This window comes from Vigna unguiculata, chromosome 9, assembly GCF_037176805.1.
Source record: "Vigna unguiculata cultivar grain cowpea cultivar isolate G323 ecotype 2 chromosome 9, ASM3717680v1, whole genome shotgun sequence".
In the NCBI taxonomy this organism is placed as follows: Eukaryota; Viridiplantae; Streptophyta; class Magnoliopsida; order Fabales; family Fabaceae; genus Vigna; species Vigna unguiculata.
The window spans coordinates 28,868,437-28,888,022 of record NC_140800.1 but is presented as its reverse complement, the minus strand read 5'-3'; the positions used below and the strand labels follow the sequence as shown (position 1 = coordinate 28,888,022).

Here is a 19,586-nt window from a genome sequence, read left to right as displayed (position 1 = left end):
TGCCGATGTATTGATTAGACAAGTCTAGCAATACACATTAGACAAGTAATTCATATATTGATTAAACGACTTTAGTAATATAAATTAGTCAAGTTTTTCCATACACAAATTAGATGAGTTTTTTAATACATTAATGACAAGTTTGTTCATTCACTGTTTAGATGAATCTTGCGATATATATTAGACCAATTTGTTCATACACTAATAAGACGGGTCTAGCAATACACATTAAACGAGTTTGTTTGTACACTTATTAGACAAGTATAGCAAAAAAACATTAGATACGAGTAATTTCATATATTTATTAGATGAGTCTAAGAATACACATTAGGCGAATATGTATATACACTAATCAAATAAGTCTTGCAACACATTGTTGAAGGTATCGAGAAACAAAGACATTGTTCAAAACACCAAGGTTATTATGAAGTCAAGAGCTAGTAGAAAGGTGTTTTGAAAAATTGATCGAAGTTTAGGAGAGGTTAAGTCTTATAAAATGGTGAGATCGAAGAAGTCGAAGTGAATGATACCATAAAATAGGCATGTAACTCGTTATAAGTCGGTTATTTACCCCTTGTTAGATTATGGAAAGAGATAGAAGTCAGCTATTGTTGACTTCTAGTTAAGGATGTAACTTATCTAGCAAGTGCACTTATTCGATTGTTGCACAATAAGGTCGTATCCACAACACTACAAGAAAAAGCAAAATTTTCCATGGTCAAAGTTCGTGGAAAACACTCAATTTCTGTAAGTAATAGTAATTTTTCCATGAACTTTCCACGAACCAAAACATGGAGGCAATATATTCGTAGGTAACATTTCCCATGAATTTTTATTTTCTATGGGTAATTTTAGATGGACTATTTTCATGGAAAAAGTTGTCATCTTAATGGGTAATTTTCCATGGATTTTGCTATAGAAAATATCATAACTTTTTCCACATATATTTTCCAAGATTTTGCTAATAAAATCATATACCCATTTCCCACAAAACAATCCATGAGAAATATACAATTTTCTTTTAAAAATTAAATAATTAAATATTAATTTACTATATATTGTCGCCAAATTATGCATTAAATTTTCTTTTTTCAATTCAAATGATTTTATACATTTTTCAAAATTATAAAAAACGTGTATATATTACATTTAAAAATTTTAAGAATATAATTTAAAATATAAATTTTTTAAATATTTAGCAAATGATTAACAAAAAAAACATGCTCTATTCATAATTAACAATTTTAATAAATTTAGTCAAGTTGTCATTGTAATAAATATAATAATAAGAATTGAAATCGGAACTTAACTAAAAATAAAATTAAACTATTTTGAAAAAGTATTTAGCAATTGAGACTATCTTAGGAACTTGATACACAAATAAATATTACAAATTTTTCGCATACCAAGCTTCACCAAGCATCGCAATAATTCCGCCAAGTTCCGAAAAAGATACATTTTTAGATATGTGTTTGACATTTTAAAAGTGGATTCATAGGATTCAAATTTTAACAAATTATAAAATAAATATTCCATAAATATTTCAAAACAAAGTCTAGCATATAACAAAAGCATGTTGTGAGAAGCTATTAATAAAAAATATCTAAACCACATAATGATTTTTGGTTAAGTTAAATTTAAGAAAAAAGAAAAATAAATGTAAGCAATTATACACACACCAAACCTATATAAGATGTGTTTGGGATATAAAATATTTTTAGCCTTTAGTCCTTTGTCTAAGTTTAAGCTTTCATGAAATTTGACACCCTTAAAATGGGCAGAGTTTGAACTATATGTTCATATATAACATCTAACTGTTGTATTAAATTCCACAATGGTCATCAAGTCTAGAGAAATAATTAAACTTAAATTATATATTAGGTTATTAAGAGTTGTTAGTAGTTATAATTTAGGCTTAAATAGTCATTTGGTCCTAGTTTTGGTTAAGTTTTTTCAATTTGGTCCTACTTTAGGATTTTTGTTCAATTTTGTCCTAAATTTTGAAAATATAGTTCAATTAAGTCCTTCTACTTAACACTGTTAAAATCAAGAACAGAACAGTGTACACGTTGGACTGTTCCACTGACGTGGTGCACTGTACAGTGACGTGGCCATTAATCTATTGTGACTTGTATTGTGTTGTTTAATTGAAATTGAAATAGGTTTACAAATGGGAGGAAATTGGGATGAAGGTTCATTATTGGGAGAAAATTTGATTAGGGTTCGCTGATAGGACGAAATTGAATTGAAAGGTTTGATTGTGTGCACCACCAAGCTATGATAAAAAAAAAGATGATAATATCATATACAAGTTAAGATGGTGAAAGCAAATGAAGGGTAAAAATGGATGCATCACTGTCAAAAAGCAAAAAGAATAAGAGAGAGCCCTCTTGCAACAATCATCATGTTCACCTAATGGACCTCATTTTTCATTGCAGATAGCAGGGATAATTACGATGGGAAGATTACCCATGTTTCCTTATCAAAGATGCACCATTGAAATGAGAACCTTTTTTGGAATTATTATACCCAACAACGAACCTTAATCAAATTTTCTCTCAACAACGAATCCTAATCCCAATTTCCTCCCATTCATAAACCTATTTCGATTTCAATTAAATAGCACAGTACAAGTCATAGTAGATTAATGGTCACATCACTGTACAATGCACCACATCAATGGAACAGTCTAACGTGTATATTGTTCTACTATCAATTTTAACGCTATTAAGTAAAAGGACTTAATTGAACGATATTTTTGAAATTTAGGACCAAATTGAACAAAAAACCTATAGTAGGACCAAATTGAACAAAAATTTACCAAAACTAGGACCAAATGACTATTTAAGCCTATAATTAATTAGGGATTTTGTTTGATAAAATAATAATCTATAGTCTACTTTAAGTTTGCAATGAAACAATAGCAAAGATTTAGTTTTACACTTTGAAAAAAAGTGTGAAAGCTTGGTAAAGATAATTGATGTTGATTTAAGGTGTTGGGATTGAACTTGGGTTCTTTCACTCAATTGCACTATCATTAATTTGAGTTATGTTCTTTATTTTTAGTGTTCTTGGAAGTACTCTTAATTGTAATTCTAATCTCATTCCATTAGTTTTAGAACATAAGGGTGTCAAACGTTTATAGCAAGTACATGAAGTAGATTTCCTCCTTCCATGGCTTACTAAAGATGTTCTAATAGAAGCTTAAGATCTCTATGGAGTTTCTCTCTCTAAAATGATCTACATGATCAACCTAAAAATAATAGAGGCATGCTCTCTTTTTATAGAAATTATAAGTGTTGCTCTAACTCCTATCTAGGTTGATCAGCCATGAGGTTTCTTCCATAGGTAGGTTTACTTCCAAGCTTGGGTAGTCAACTTGGTGATCAATAATGGAGCTTTCCTCCTTAAATGTGTTTTCTCTTAAAGCTTAGCTACCATTCTTGAGCTTAAGGTTTCCTTGCAATGAAGGTTTCTTCATATGTAGCTCAGCGCCAATATCGTTGCTCAATCGCGGGCTCATATTTTGAATCTTCACAATTCATCTCTTATGGTTGAGCTGCAACTTTGAAGCTTAGCACCAACTTCTTAATTCCTTCATTTTTCCTGCAAAAAATAGCACAAATATATGTTAAATTCCACTTTTTCACTCATTATGTATCTTAATGCAAAAGGGGTTATTTTATTGATACAAAGATATGTAGAATGAATCTTAATTGTTCAAGACATTGGCATTTAACTGGTAGTTATCTAGGGAAATTGTTTTAGGACAGTTATAGGTGATTTGACATGTAACTTATTTAACTTTTGAATTTACTATATGTAATTATCAAGGGGGGTTAGAAAATATAAATAACTTGATTATGCATTTTATAAGTGTGACAAATTGGGGAATCACAAACAGGAAAATGTCTAATTTAGTGTTGGTTTGTTGCAATTTGGGTCACCACTTTCATTGATTAACTCTACATGTTCCTTTACTTTCCTTGATAATTTAGTTTATGCAAATTATTTTTGTGTTCTTTACATTTCATTGCATCTTTGTGTAATTCGTTTGTCGTTGCCACCACACATGTCATTTCTTGATTCACGTCGTAAGACCCAAGAAAATAATTAAAATTGCAAGAAAGGTGGATTAAACGAGGGGGATATTATTTAAAATGATAAATAATAATTTGTATAAAAATGAAGTGTAGCACAATTTGTTAGAGCCTTGTTATGGGGTGGAGGCATGTGTTTGATTCCTTATGTGTGCAATTGGTATGATTTATATGTTATATTTATTTATTTTGGATGAATGAATTGTGTGCTTAATATTTTAGAAGGGGAAGAGTAAAAGGTACAAAATATTTTATAAATTGCTCAGAGTGATATAGGTCAACGTGAGTTTTAGAGAGAGAGTGATAAAAAGTTTTGTTAAGGAAAGAAGAGTAAAGAAGGAAGAGATTTTTTTTTTCTGTTGGAAGAAGAGAACTCGTGGTCAGGAAATTCTAGGCAAGGGGAGTTATCATCTTTTATGTGTTTTCTTTGGTTTGGTTGGGTAGAATATGATTTGTCTATGATCTTCTTGTTGGTATGATGCTAATATTTCAAATTGGGTTTGGGCAGAATTTCTATCTTCTAGGTTGTTCACGTTGGTAAGATGAAATTTTAGTTTGTGGTTGGGCAACACTTTCATATTCCTATGTTGAAATGATGAGATGTTCATGGTCTTGGGGTATAAATTGTATGAAGAGAATCTTTAATTATTGTTATGAATTTTTGGTAGGGCATTGGATAATTATTTTTGTTTTGGACAACAAAGAAATGTGTTGGGAAATTGTTTATGGAAAAAATTTGCTTATGAAAGGTAAGTTCATTGATTCTTGTTCATGGTCATGTGTGAAGTTGGTTGTGGTGATGATTTTTGGTATGTGGCAGTTGTGATATTGTTTGGTGCTTTAGGACTTGATTTGATGTTGTGAAATGAGGTTGAGGTTGAATGGTTGTGAAATTATGTGCAAACTGATAAGTGCAAATTTTTATTATGGTGCAATGTGAGTATAGGCAGTGAAAAGTGAGTAAGTTTTATTAAATGTCATGAATTAAGTAAGTGATGTTTTTCTATTCAAAAATTGGATTAAGTGGTTGAGTGATTTCGTTGTGGAAATGTGTGATGTACAAAATGAATGATTGAAAATGTAAGAATTGAAATCCTTATGAATGGTCAACTGTAGATTAGTGTGGTAAGTGTTAGTGGTGTTTTCCAAGGTTGGGTGCCTTATAATTCATAAATATATGCTTTTTCACGATGTTTTTCGTATCTTAAAAGTGAGTGGTCATTGGGTGAGAGAATTTACAAGGCTTAGGGCGCTAAGCATCAGCTTCTTAGCATTGAGCAGCAAGATTTACGAGTTTTTGACGTTTGGCGCTAGCCTTTTAGAGCTGGGCGGTGAACATTGCGAGGCAAATGACGTTGAGCGTTAGGTTGCCTGTTTCGGGTGTTTTGCTTGATTTGATGATGGTGATGATATATTATATGCATGTATGTATGTATGTATGTATGTATCTGATGGTGGTTATTTCTTCTATCGTAATCGTAATACCATGTCGGTTCTTTTACTAGAGGGCTTTAGTGAGTCAGGTAAAAGAATTTCTTTCGACCGTAAGGTTTGACATGAGCTTAGTAAGTGTGCTTTGACCGAAGGCTTTGGCGAGCAGGTAGAGTTTTTGCTTGTAAGTTTTATGGAAAGTAAGGGGAAAGGCCTTTCCAAGAGGCGTCAGTGCATAAGAAAGATCACTGGTGGTTATGAGAGAATGACATACTCGATGGTTATTACTTGGTGGCAATAAGACTTGTTTATTCTCCATGTATGATTTTGGAACATGCAATGGGTTTGCTTGGCTTTGACGGTCTGGGTGAGTATATAGTTTGATAAATGTTGTTCTATGGAAGTTTTCTTTTGTTAGCTCACCCTTGCTTTTGTTGGCTTTTGTTGGTTTTTGTTGTTTTTGTGTGTGTGATGATCGTATAACTTGTGTTATATGGGAGCATATGTTGATTCAAATGTTGTTGGTGATGCATAGGTGCAAGGAGACATGCTGGAGAAAACTTGGGGAGTTTTGGAAAGCTTTTGCAAAAGATTTTGGATTTCTTTTATAATGGTCTTTTCTTCAAAATTGTATGGCTTAAAGTATTGTAATGGAAATCTTTATGGTTGTTTTGAATATTGTGTAAGGTTTTTATTTGAATGAACTTTGATAGGTATTTATGAAATAAAAGTTTTAGGAATTTTCTGTTTATTAAGATGGTATTAGAGAATTTTGTTTGGTTTTAAAATGTACAAGTGATGTCCTGAAAGAGGTGTTACATTCACCATCTGAAATTTATACTTCATCCATTATACCTTTGTTCTCATCTCTATTGTTAAGTAGAAAACGGAACAAAAAGGAGGATTGTATTAGTGGAGCATGAACAATGTTTTAATTAAAATTCAAGTGAGAAAGAGATTGAACTCGTGGAGTTTTTAGGTGGGATTAATTCACAAAATATATGATGTCTACGTCAAATTGATCTTGTCTGTAGATGTTTAAAGCAAAACATCATAATTAGATTGAAAAACAATTGTTATTATTTATATTTTTATACATGAACTAACCTATTAATCATTTTTCACGTTAATTCTATTTAAAATTTAATTATAAACTTAAACTTGTTTATTATTTCTTTCTAATCTTCTAAATTTTTTTTAATAAACCCTCAAACAAACATTAACTCATTCGTAGATACAAGTTTAAAATGTAGACACAATTTAAAACTAACAATATATAAAATAAAAAAGAGAGAACAAAGAAAAAGGAAATAAACACATTATAAACCATTTGAAGTATGAAAAGAAAGACAAAAGATAGATATGTTTAAATAAAAATATCATTATCATGGTAATTAATGAATAAAATACAAAGAACGAAAAAAACAATAATATATTAGTTCAAAATTAAAATATATATATATATATATATATATATATATATATATATATATATATAATAGTTCATCCCACTGTATAAAAGCATCTGTATAAAAGCACCACCATTGAAAAAGTTCATATCTTCGATCACATAAATTCTCTCCACGAGACTTCAACCAAAGAATCTCTCATGGTGGCCGACGAAGCTTCATCGTAAGTCTTCACTCTCCTCACCACTCACCAACTCTTCAAAATCAACAATAACTTCAAAAATTTCCACCTAAAACCAAAGTCGCGCTAATTTATTAAACTTTTCTCGTTAATAATTTCAAATGATGTGTCAGATTCGAGACGAGCGAGATGCTCGCCACGTTCCTGGCTTCAACGCCGCTGTTGTCGGAGTCGTGGAGGCTGTGCACCGCCGCGGCCGCCTTCGCGCCGCGGAGTTTCGTCACAGAGCAAGGTGTCGGCGGCGTGGTGTACGTCGCTTTCCCCGGCATAGAAATGGTGGCGGCGGACTCTAGCTGGAGAACCTTGGTGCCGTTGGTTAGCATAGGTGATGTAACACTCTTCTCCGCTCGTCGCGACAAGGATGACGATGATCCTGTGATGGTGCATGCCGGGATGCTGAATCTCTTATCCACCTCTTTCGATCCATTTCAAAATCAGGTTTCATAATTCTCAATTCTCATTAAAGAATTCCTAATTTTCACAATATTAGGTTAAAATTTAATGCTAATGCATAATTAGGTTTATACTAAATCATGAAAATATCGATTATACATTGACAGTGTAATTATACAATATAAAATTATTTTCTCTAACAGTACTATTTGATGGCCTAAAAATTGAAGTGTTGGAGATGATTTTTCTTTCCAGATAAAACGCAGTATGTTAGTCGTTTTGTTAGTGTCTTTGGCATCGTTTTGTCTCTTATATACTTGCAAACTTTGTTCTTGTAATAACACTGTAGCTTGTATGTTAAAAGAACCTATGAGCTATGAAGTTAAACTAAATACTCTAAATACTCTAGTAAGAGAAACTAACTGAAATGAATATATATATATATATATATATATATATATATATATATATATATATATATATATATACTACCGAGAGCTTTTCTTTTAAAAAAGAAAATAATTTTTTAACAATTAAATTTTTATGACAACTTTCTGGTATAATTTAAGGTGTTATTTTTTAAGTAACTTTTTATTTTTTTATATTTTAAAATTATTTAAAAGATGTGACCACTTTATATTATAAAAAATTATTCAAAATATAATTATTATTTTTTTAAACTATTCCACTTATCTAACCGCACTTGGTGTTCAGGATTTTTTTTTCAAGAAAGGAATTTGTTTTGTATTTATTAGTTAAAACATACTTTTGGGAGAGTTTAATTACTATATCTAAACAGGTAATAAATTATTCACTCGATCACTTTAATTTTCGTCATTCTAAAAGTTTTAGTTTTTTTATTGTACACATACAAAAGAAAGGCTAAGTTTTAATGTCTGTGTGGACATTAAATAAAAACTTTCAGACACTATAAATTACAACAAATTTTTATCTATAAAAAATTACGTAAGAACCTGAATATCTTTCTTCGCTGTACAATATTATTTCCTTAATAATATTCCTGTGCTCAATTTTTTTCTTTGTTTCTTTTTCATCTTTCATCTTCACTCATTTTATATGTTAAAAATAATAGTATTTATCCAGTATTTTTCTTTGGAGAAGTTGTATATATACATTTTCTATGGTACCACTTTATTTTTTATAGGATATATACACTATATTTTCTTTTATCCAATTCTTTCTCATCTATATGATGAGTGTTATACCAGTACTTTTCTCTCAATTCTGAAAGAAGGGATTGTTCACAGAAAACAAAGAAAGTTGAAATGAAAATAAAGAAAGTTAGTATCCTGCATTTTTTTTCATCTTACTTTCATTGTATCATATTTTCTTTTCTTCAGCTCTTTCTTCTTTATACTCTAATAATGGAGGATTAAATAAACATTTTTCAAAAGAAAGGCCTTAAAGTGACATGATAAACATCGCTCTCATCTCCCTTTCACATCAATCCAATGTACTTTTCTCCATTTTCCTGGGGTGGTAGTTAAGCTGAGAAAATAAAAGCAAAGAAGAATGATACACTTTTCTTACAAGTGAGCAAAGAAGAATAATACATGGAATATTCGAAAATTTAACAAATTTCCACACTCCATGTCGTATAATCAAATTATATTGAAGAACCCTAATATCTATATTTTCTTTTGTTCTTATACTAAAAAAACACATTACTTTTTAAGAAATTGGGAAGTCATTCAGTTCGTAAACATGAGGATGATTATTGAATCGAAATTCTTAATCTATTTTGAATTATCAATCGAATCTTATTTATATAATCTAAAAAAACTAAATAAACAATTTTTTTAAACAATTACTAACTTATATAAAAGAAATACAAAATAATTAAAATTGTATACTAATTTGAATATTTTCTTTTAAATAACAATTAATTTATATAAAATATGTAGTAAAAATAAAAAAAATGTAAGAATAATGATAAACGTACTAATTTAAATAACATTGAAAAACTTTAACAAAATAAATAAAATAATTTAAGTTAAATAATTACTAATTATTTGTAAAAAAATAAACAAATATAATGACACTTATATATTAATTTAAACAATAAATATTTTTATGAGAGATAATTTTATATTTTTATAAAATAAAAATAAAAAATAACATAAAATATTATTGTCACTACAAGCAAGATGACATCATGAAAGTAAAATGGTATCATTAGATCGGTTAGTGCAAGAAAAAAAAAAGGGAAAAAGCATTTCACATTTTAGTTTAAAACATTATTCACTATTCCTTTCTGTGGGATCATCTATTCTCCTTCTTGGTGTTAATTTTCTCCGACTCCTTTTTTTTCCTTTTTTTTCTCTCTCATTCTTTTAATTATATGATGTCATCTTCTTCAATGTCTATCTTCTCTGCGGTTCATCTTCTTTGTGATGTTTTTTTTCCTTCGTCGTCTCAAGTCAATCCTGACAGAACTAAATTACAAAATCACAAATTTCGCAGTTCAAATCATGTGATTCTTAATACTACATTGAACCTGAGTTGGATGATATATTTTTTTATGAAATTGTACAGATAGCACTAACCATCTTTGCTTCTCAATTATCATTGTCATAAATATTTTAGACACCACTACTATGTGTCATAAAACTTTTTTAATGAGTTGATATTTTTTTGGCTCTTCAAAGAGTATATATACATCATTTCATATAAAACCTAAAAGTTCATTCAACCCTTAGCCACAATAATGAGTGTCACCAATTATCCTTTTGCAATAAATCGAAATCAATCAAGTTTGTCTGTGACAAAGAAGAAAGACTTTAAATTGGAGTCTAGTCTTCAGTCCGAAAATGTTTGCCCTTTCACGTCGTTTAGCATTATGCACCATGTGACTCGGTGTTTTATTAGAGAAATTCTTGATTTTCATGTGTATTTCTTAACTCTATATAAATTAGGGTACAAAAAGCAAAGAGCATTGTTGGCCTGTGAAGTGTTGTTTCGTACCAATCAAAATGGGTCCCCTTAAAAATCTCTCGCATATTCCAAATTGAAATTGGAGACCCACTTTTATGAAACAATTATTGGCCTCAGCCAGCCACCAAACAGATAATGCTACTGAGTATTGAGTCTTAACGAAGACTATAAGTGGAAGATATTTAAAGTCAACAATGGAAATTATACACATTCCATTATTCTTATTTTATATCTTCCTCATCATTATATAATGTGCCTATAACCACTATTGGCGAAAACAGGAAAAAAAAATAATTTGTTAATTTATTGCCCATCATAAAATAATTACAGTTTCAAGAAGATTTTTTTTTTGTGTTCATTGTTTTTTAATTTTATCTTTTAGATAATTTTATTTTAAATTAAAATAATTATTTTATTAATTTTAGTTTTTAAATAATTGTTTTTATTTTAAATTTGACATTTTTTATTTGAATTTTTTTAATTTAACCATTTTTTTAATTATAAAACTATAAGATAAATAAAAACTATATATCATAAAATTATAAAAATTATTTATATTTATAATAATATTAATAATAATAATTTTGTTATTTGTTATTATCAAGTGAACGCGTGCACCTGTTTTCACTAGTATTAATAAATATATCATTTATTAAAACAATTTTCTCTTCATAATCTATAATTATCATTTTTATTGGCTCAAAATACAAGTATTAATTAAAAATAAAAATACATATATTTTACTTAAAACTGAAAACAGTCAATTATATAAAAATAAATATATCATATAACAAAAATATATTTTTATTTTCAACTTTTAGCAAATAATGCTTAAATTTTGTTTTATCAAAGTTTTTTTTTTCAACCTACAGTTTTTCTACATTAATTTTGTTATAGAGATTTAAATGTCAATCTAAATCTCATATTTAATAAATAAAAAATAAAAATTAAACAATGTCATAATCTCATATTTAATAAATAAAAAATAAAAATTAAACAATGTCATAATCTCATATTTAATAAATAAAAAATAAAAATTAAACAATGTCATAATTTATTGTGTTAAAGTTTTGAGACAGGATTAATATTTCATTATCGAATCTTCTTAATAAAACCTTTCAAAATATCCATCAAGAATCATGTTGAATCTAAACTCATCTCCAAACATCCATCAAATATATTATTCTCACAATAATTTAGAACTTGTATATATGTACATAAAATAACAATAGTATTGAATACAAAAATAATTAATATTTTGGTGAACTGAAAAGTATTCATTTAATAATGATTAAAAAATAATATTATTTGATTTCAAGTTTTTAACTAAAAATTATCATAACTTAAATAATTTAGTTATTATAATTAATTTTTATTGTTAATAACAAAAAAAAGGAATGAGTAACTATTTATAACAATATATAAAGAGGATTTCATTTTTTGTGTCTACATTTCAAAATACCAATTTTATCCTTTAAAATATAATTATTTATTAAATTTTTGAGAATTGATAGTTACTTTTACAATTTTTTTTAAAAAATCGTCTATTTACAATTTTTTTTAAAAAATCGTCTATCTCTGCTCCTTATCTTTTTTTTTCTATTTATCAACAATTATTCTTTCATTTTTTTATGTATTTACTTTATTTTTAATAAAATATAATTTTATTTTATATATTAACTTAATAATATTACATTATCATCACCTACTAATATAATATTACACATATTTAAAAAGTGTGTACACACATACCCGACAGCGCCTATGTATACACTAGTATTTCATAGAGAACTTATTGAATGGTTTTTCTTAAATGATAATTATAAACAAGGTTGTTAAATAATATTTACATGCTCAAAATTAATATATATATATATATATATATATATATATATATATATATATATATATATATATATATAACTTAATAAATGATGATGTTATGTTACCACTAGTTTTTTGATCGTGATCATTATAGTTTCATTTCTTGCTTTACAAAGAATTTAAGCACTCTACCCTTTAACTTGAAGAAACATGTTTCATTTTGACAATTCCTGTATCAAAATCACTTTAATCATCAATTTAATGATCCATGTTACAATATTCTTAAAACAGTGTTTTTTGTTACTGTTCCTTATATTACACTCTTGATTCCTAAATTTACTCTTACCTGTCAGATGTTGGCACTCATGGGAGATTCCAACACCAAAACAGTTGTCATAACTGGCCACTCCATTGGAGGAGCCACGGCCTCTCTGTGCACTCTTTGGCTATTGTCTTACCTCCACAACATTTCTTCCTCTTCATCTGTGTCAGTCTTATGCATCACTTTTGGTTCACCAATGCTAGGGAATGCCTCTTTCTCCCGTGCCATTCTCAAAGAAAGATGGGGTGGAAATTTCTGTCATGTGGTCTCAAAGCATGATATAATGCCAAGGTTGCTCTTTGCACCCATAACCTCTTACACTGCTCAGCTAAACCTCCTGCTTCAGTTTTGGCGACTGTCCACAGCTGCTCCAGGCTTTGGGAAGCTTGCAGTTCCAGTTTCTGACCAACAGCAGGAGTTGTTCAACGTTGTAATGAGTTGCTTGGATGCAGCCACACAAGATGAAGAAGGGTTTGCAATTTTGTTTCACCCCTTTGGGAGCTACCTTTTTGTTTCATCTGAAGGAGCCGTTTGTGTGGATAGTTCAACGGCTGTTATAAAAATGATGCATTTGATGTTTGCATCTGGTTCCCCAGATTGCAGTATTGAGGACCACCTCAAGTATGGAGACTATGTTCAGAAATTGTCTTTGCAATTCTTGAACCATAAAATCTCCATGCATGGGAACATTCCTGATTCCAGCTATGAAGCAGGACTTGAATTGGCTGTTCAGTCTTCAGGTTTAGCAGCAAACCAGGTAAACCAGCTAAACATTTAATTAAAAGAATTAAATTCATCTATTTATTGAAAAATTAAATTAATTTAAAGTTTAAAAAAAAGGTTAATTCTATGACAAAAAAATATTTAACCCCGAAAAAACGTGAAAACAATCTCAGTAAACAAATTACTTTCATTCTACTGTATTTAGGAATCGGCCAAGGAATGCCTTAAGCTGACAAGGAGAACGGGTCCTTCACCAACCATGAATGCTGCTATGTTACCGATCAAATTATCAAAGGTTGTCCCTTATAGGACTGAAATAGAATGGTACAAATCCTGGTGTGACCAGCAAGTGGATCAAATGGGATACTATGACTTGTTCAAGAGGAGAAGGAACACTTCCAAGAAAATGGCCATGAAAGTGAACATGAATCGTCATAAACTGGCCAGGTTCTGGAACGACGTGATTGAAATGTGGGAGAGAAACGAGCTGCCCCATGATTTGGCAGTGCGAGAAAAATGGGTGAATGCTTCCCATTTCTACAAACTCCTTGTTGAGCCTTTAGACATCGCAGAATATTATGGGAAGGGAACGAACACGACCAAGGGCCATTACATGCAGCATGGCAGAGAGAGGAGATACGAGGTTTTTGATCGGTGGTGGAAGGATGGAATTGCCGCCGCCGCCGCCGCAGAAGAAAACAACGAGAGGCGAAGCAAGTTTGCAAGTTTGACCCAAGATTCGTGCTTTTGGGCGAGGGTGGAGGAAGCAAGGGACTGGTTGAATAGTGTTAGAAGCGAGAGTGACTCTAGCAAGTTGTCTGTGCTTTGGGATAACATTGAGAAATTTGAGAAGTATGCTGTGGAACTTATTAACAACAAGGAGGTTTCTGAAGATGTTTTGGCTAAGAACTCAAGTTACAGCACATGGGTGGAAGATTTGAAAGGATTGAGGGAACTCAGAGCAAAGGTGAAGAGGTTCCCACACAACTTTAACCCGTTTCTCGATGGGGAAGTAATTCCTTAGAATCTTTAAATGAAACCAAGAAATAAGCTTAACTTCCTAGTATGCCTATGAACCACCACTAGTTTGCAAAATAATTATAGTGCTTATGGCTTGCTTGAATCACTATTTTCCTTTACTTAAATGCCTCTCATGAATTATTAAAAAACGTTTAATTACTTGTTTGATAGATGTTTTCGTTCAAAAATGTGAAACAATTTTTTTAATTTTTTTTAACTTTAAATTGATTTTGATTTGTGAAAATTGATGAAATTTGTTATTGATTTGTGAAAATTTAATATAATTTAATCTTTTTGGTTAAATTTTTTAAAACGGTCCGAGATTTCTTATATCAAAATTGAAGTCGTTGATAAAGATAATTTATTTTGTTATTGTAATTAACATAATTTTAATGTTAATTTTAATAAAAAAATATTAATTAATTTTAAAAAACTTAACATAAATTAACATAAATTTTTTAAAAATTAAGATTAAATTACATTAATTCTCACATCAATTTGAGATTAAAAAATTTGAAAATCAACTTTACATTTTTAGAAAAAAAAAACATTGGCTAAGTAATTAAATTTAAAAAAACAATTCAGCTATGGTTCTTACCCTTTTGAACCGAATGATGAACTTTTTTCAATAATTTTGAGTATACAATGGAGAAATCCAATCAACACAGCAGAATGAGATAAAGGGTATATTCTACTAATTATTCTGTCTTTAAACTTCTACAAGTTACACTTTACCATTTTGAATATCAATATTCCTAACTGGCCCCTTGAACCATTTCCTAGCATCTAAAAGCCACCAAAGCATTATTAGACCCAAACCCACCCCCAAAGCAACTGGTGCATAGTTGAAAGTATCCCAAGCAATTGGGTACAGAGTTGGCAAAAGGAATACAGAACACGTGTAACAAATCCATAGAAATGCCACCAGACAAACCGGTCTTCTTGCTTTGCCTAAATAAAATGGCCCAGGCTTAAAGTTTTCCTCAGACATCACAAGTCTTGCAAAGATAGGAACTGCATAACCACCAACCCATCCAATTGTGCATATTGATGTTATAGCAGTGAATACTACATTCACCTTCAAAATTGGGAGACCAAGAAGAATGCAGATTGCTGCACAGAGCCACACTGCATTTGAAGGAACCTTGTGCTTTGGATGCAATTGTCTCCATAAGTGCGAAAAGGGAACTCCCTTGTCTCTTGACAAAGCATAAACCTGAAAGTTGTTTAAGATAAGTAAGGAATCAATATTGTTCTAAAAATTGGATAATCTAATACTTTCTTTTCTCAAAAGATCAATCTTGGCAAAAGATTAGTGCACTTACCACTCTGGCAGCACTTGTAGTAATTGAAAGGCCACCAAAAAAGAAGGAACCCCAAATGACAAATAGTAGAATGATTGCTCCAGCAGAATTGTGATATCTTCCATGGAATGCATCATAGAGTATTTGTGCTGGAACGAATGCTCCAGCAGTTTCATTGTTTGGATCATAAAGGTACCCAAAATCCTGATTAAGGGTTGAAGAAGTGATGTTATTAAGTTATTGATTTTATAGTGTTTACTTAGATTTACATGAACTTACCTGAATGCTGAATGTAAGTGCCAAGATATATGCCCATCCAAATACTGAAATGATCCCAATACTACCTAGTATTGCAATAGGACCATTCTTGTCTGCACCTTTGGTTTCTTCAGTTAGATGTGCTGCAGCATCATAGCCATAGAGAGAATACTGGCTCACAAGAAATGATAGAATAGCAGCATACGGTGTGCTTGATATTCCTGTTGATTCAGGGGCTAATTCTAAGTGTGTGAATACAAATGAAGCAGATTTTGTACTTAGTGCTACCAGAGGTAACATTATCACTATCACCAATCCACCAATAACCTGACACACAATAAACGACTGTGTTACTTCCTAATACACCCAAAAACCTTAAGAGCATATTATGAACTTTATTTCAGAACATTCATTATAAAGAAATGAGCAATTATTAGTTGGACGTAAGAATAGTACCTGCCACCATATTGAAACTATATCAATCAATGCAATGACTTCCAAAGCAAAAGTGTTGAGTGCAGCCCATATAACAGTAAGGCCAATGTACATACATAAGAAGAGCCATTTTGGGGCAAAGTACCCTCCACCTTTGTTTGTGCCTGTTGAGAGTAGGATTATACTCTGCAAAGTTTGTGATCCTGCATATGCCTTTTCCAACCATTATGAGTTACAATCTATGAAGTCCAGGCACGGACACTCACACGGAAACGTCTAAATAGAAAAAATGTAAGACACAAACACGGCCATATATATATATATATATATATATATATATATATATATATATATATATATATATATATATATATATATATATATATATATATATATATATATATATATATATTGTAAATTATGATGTTTAGCTATCATATTTTATAAGTCTTTTTATGTATTTATAGGATATATATATACGATTTTTATTATTAAAAGATGAGATATAAAAATATTTAAATAGATATGTTTAAAGATTATTTTGTTAAAATTTTTAGTTTTAATTCTATATAATTTATTAAAATTTTTAGTTAAGATTAATTATGTATTTATCTTTATTTCTTTTATATAAAATAATTTATCTAAATTTATTTAAAATACAGACATGTATTTATGTATCTAGTAAAGTATATTAATTATATAATCATATAAATTAATGTAATAGAAATTAAATTATTTAAATATAAAAAATAAAAGATAAAATTAATTATAATATAATATATTATATACAAATAAACAAATTAAATTTTTTTCACATAAAATATTATATTAAGAAGGAAGAAAATACAATGTGATAACTGAAACAATTTATTTGGGATCTGTGAAATTAAAACGAATTTATTATATAAAATAACTAAAGTATTAAATTAAAGTATTAAATTAATAAGTCCGTGTCCCGTGCACCTCCGAAACGGGAAAGCGTGGGTGGGTTTCAACGCCGTGTCGGAGCTTCCTAAGTTAGGATACAACATTGTCTCTGAAAATATTGAACAGAAATTTCACCAAAGTACCTGAGTTCCTATCCCAGCTATAAGCCCTATGGTCTCAAGCCAAGCGCAGCACCATGAAGAAAATGGTCCCCATTTTGGACCAGCTAAATGAGCAGCCCAAAAGTATAGAGAACCAGTAGTCTGTTAGGTTTTCAATAGGAAGTGAAAGTTAGTTCACTAAATTCATTCCATACTCATTTTTATTTGACACTTTTTTTTCATTACAAAGGAAAAAACTTTATGAGAAGAAACAAACCGGGAACGATGAGCATATCTCAGCCATTGCAATCCCAACGAACCAAGTGAAGAAAGAAACCACTATCCATCCCCATACAAGAGTTGCAGGGCCTGCATATTGAAGACTAGAACCATAGAGAGGTGTAATTCCAGTGAAAAGGGTCATTGTGGAAAATGATATGGCCAGAGTTTTGAACATAGTCTGCACCATAAAAAGAAAACCAAAACAGAGTTAATCAAAACTCAAGGTTTTTCATCAAACACAAGATGGCAAAAAACAGTAGTAAAATAAAATAGAATACACACACCATTTCTCTTCTCAGTTCTTGCTTGTAACCAAGCTCGTTGAGCCTTTTCTCGGCTGAATCCATAGGTGTGTTTCCTGAAACTTCGCCAAAACTTCTTTCACTCCCCATAGAAACAGACTTCTATTAGGGAGTTCCAACTTCCAAAATCAGTAATACAAAAATAAATTAAAAAGAAAAAGAAAAAAACTAACAACAGAGTTCAGAAACCTCATAAATATATCAGACTCAAAGAAGATATTTGACCGGTGTTTTAGTTGAAAGATTCAAACTTTGAAGTTGCAAAATTTGAATGGTCTTTTGGGGCAAGTGACAAGTGCAACCAATATGTTTATGAAAGAGGAACGATTTCACATTTACCAGTTTTTGTGTTGCTTTTACTTGTTGCTTGAAAAGTCAATGCATCAGTGTAATGCTTCTTATAATAGGCCAACTTGGCTGTCACTCTGACGCAGGGCACTTGAAAATGACGAAAGGCATGGAAGAAAAAATGAAGGAGGAGAAGAAAACATTGCTGCGGCATAGAATTAGGTTAAAATAAAAGTTAAAACTTTTGTACTGTTATCCATTATAATCCGACCCATGTAAAACTAATCCATTAACAAAGATTCGGACGGACCCCATAATATGCTTTCAAATAGTCAAAGGGCTAAGGCCAACGTAATAATCGATTAGTTTCAAATAGTCAAACAATTGTGTTTCTTTTTGTCTGAGTTGTGTATTATATTATGCTACAACTATGAATTGGATTCATTTAATGCATCTAAGTTTGAAATACGATCTCTTGATTTGCATAATTGGACTTTGCCTTGTTGACATTTTCCGAGGGGAGTGGATACAGAGAGATACAGAAGGAATTATATAGAAAAAAACTGCTGAATTATAGAGGGGATCCAGAACATGTCCATTTCTCGTGTTCACATGTTACTTAAGAATCACAAACACGGATATCGACATGAATATGATATGATACAGACACAAACATAAAAAATACGATTAAACTATACTGTAACACGATTCTCGTTATAGAGAAATGTAGAATATATCTATAAATTCTTTTCGAAAAATTAAAGTTGATCATCCAATATATAAAAATTGAGAGAAATTCTGTGACTTTTTCTAAAAAAATGGTACATTAACAAAATGACATTTGGTTGGTACCAAAATAATATATATATATATATATATATATATATATAAACAAAAATTATGTCTTTTTATGTTTTTACTATAGAAATAATTATATATAATTGACGATGTGTGAATAGAAAAAAAAATAAAGTTAAATTTTAGACAATGTCTGAACTTAGCTCTTATTCATTGTTATTACAAAATATAAATATATAGAGAGTTGTTCTATTTAAAACTTAAAAGATAATCTTAAAAAAAAATGAATGAAATAAATTTTTAGTCTACATTTGTCATTAATGTTTCATCTTTAATGATAATTGTTCTTATCAGAAAGGTCGAGTGCAATAATGAGGTCTAAATGATCGTCCGGGTGTGCAAGCGGGAGAAAGCTTTTTGATACTTGGGAGTTTTGTATATTTACTTAAAAGTAACAGAGAATATGAACATAT

The 19,586-nt window shown here is 30.0% G+C and overlaps 2 protein-coding genes across 3 annotated transcripts; one reads left to right on the top strand and one right to left on the bottom strand.

The window, feature by feature from the left end:
• The first annotated feature begins 7,053 nt into the window (after positions 1-7,053).
• Positions 7,054-14,521, top strand: LOC114195976 (lipase-like PAD4). Its single transcript, XM_028086432.2, has 4 exons — positions 7,054-7,163; positions 7,295-7,619; positions 12,707-13,432; positions 13,604-14,521. Exons 1-4 carry the CDS (start codon positions 7,141-7,143, stop codon positions 14,420-14,422), a joined length of 1,893 nt encoding a protein of 630 aa, XP_027942233.2. The 5' UTR covers positions 7,054-7,140; the 3' UTR covers positions 14,423-14,521.
• Positions 14,522-15,091: 570 nt separating this feature from the next.
• On the bottom strand, positions 15,092-18,534 carry LOC114162324 (amino-acid permease BAT1 homolog). Of its 2 annotated transcripts, none has more exons than XM_028046175.2 (8): positions 18,367-18,534; positions 18,010-18,129; positions 17,721-17,903; positions 17,486-17,605; positions 16,437-16,628; positions 16,002-16,307; positions 15,744-15,926; positions 15,092-15,634 (listed from the first exon to the last, which is right to left on the bottom strand). In XM_028046175.2, exons 2-8 carry the CDS (start codon positions 18,115-18,117, stop codon positions 15,143-15,145), a joined length of 1,584 nt encoding a protein of 527 aa, XP_027901976.1. In that variant the 5' UTR covers positions 18,118-18,129; positions 18,367-18,534; the 3' UTR covers positions 15,092-15,142. The 2 variants fall into 2 exon arrangements, with proteins under 2 accessions (XP_027901976.1, XP_027901974.1); XM_028046173.2 differs by having other exon boundaries at positions 18,217-18,499.
• Positions 18,535-19,586: the final 1,052 nt, after the last annotated feature.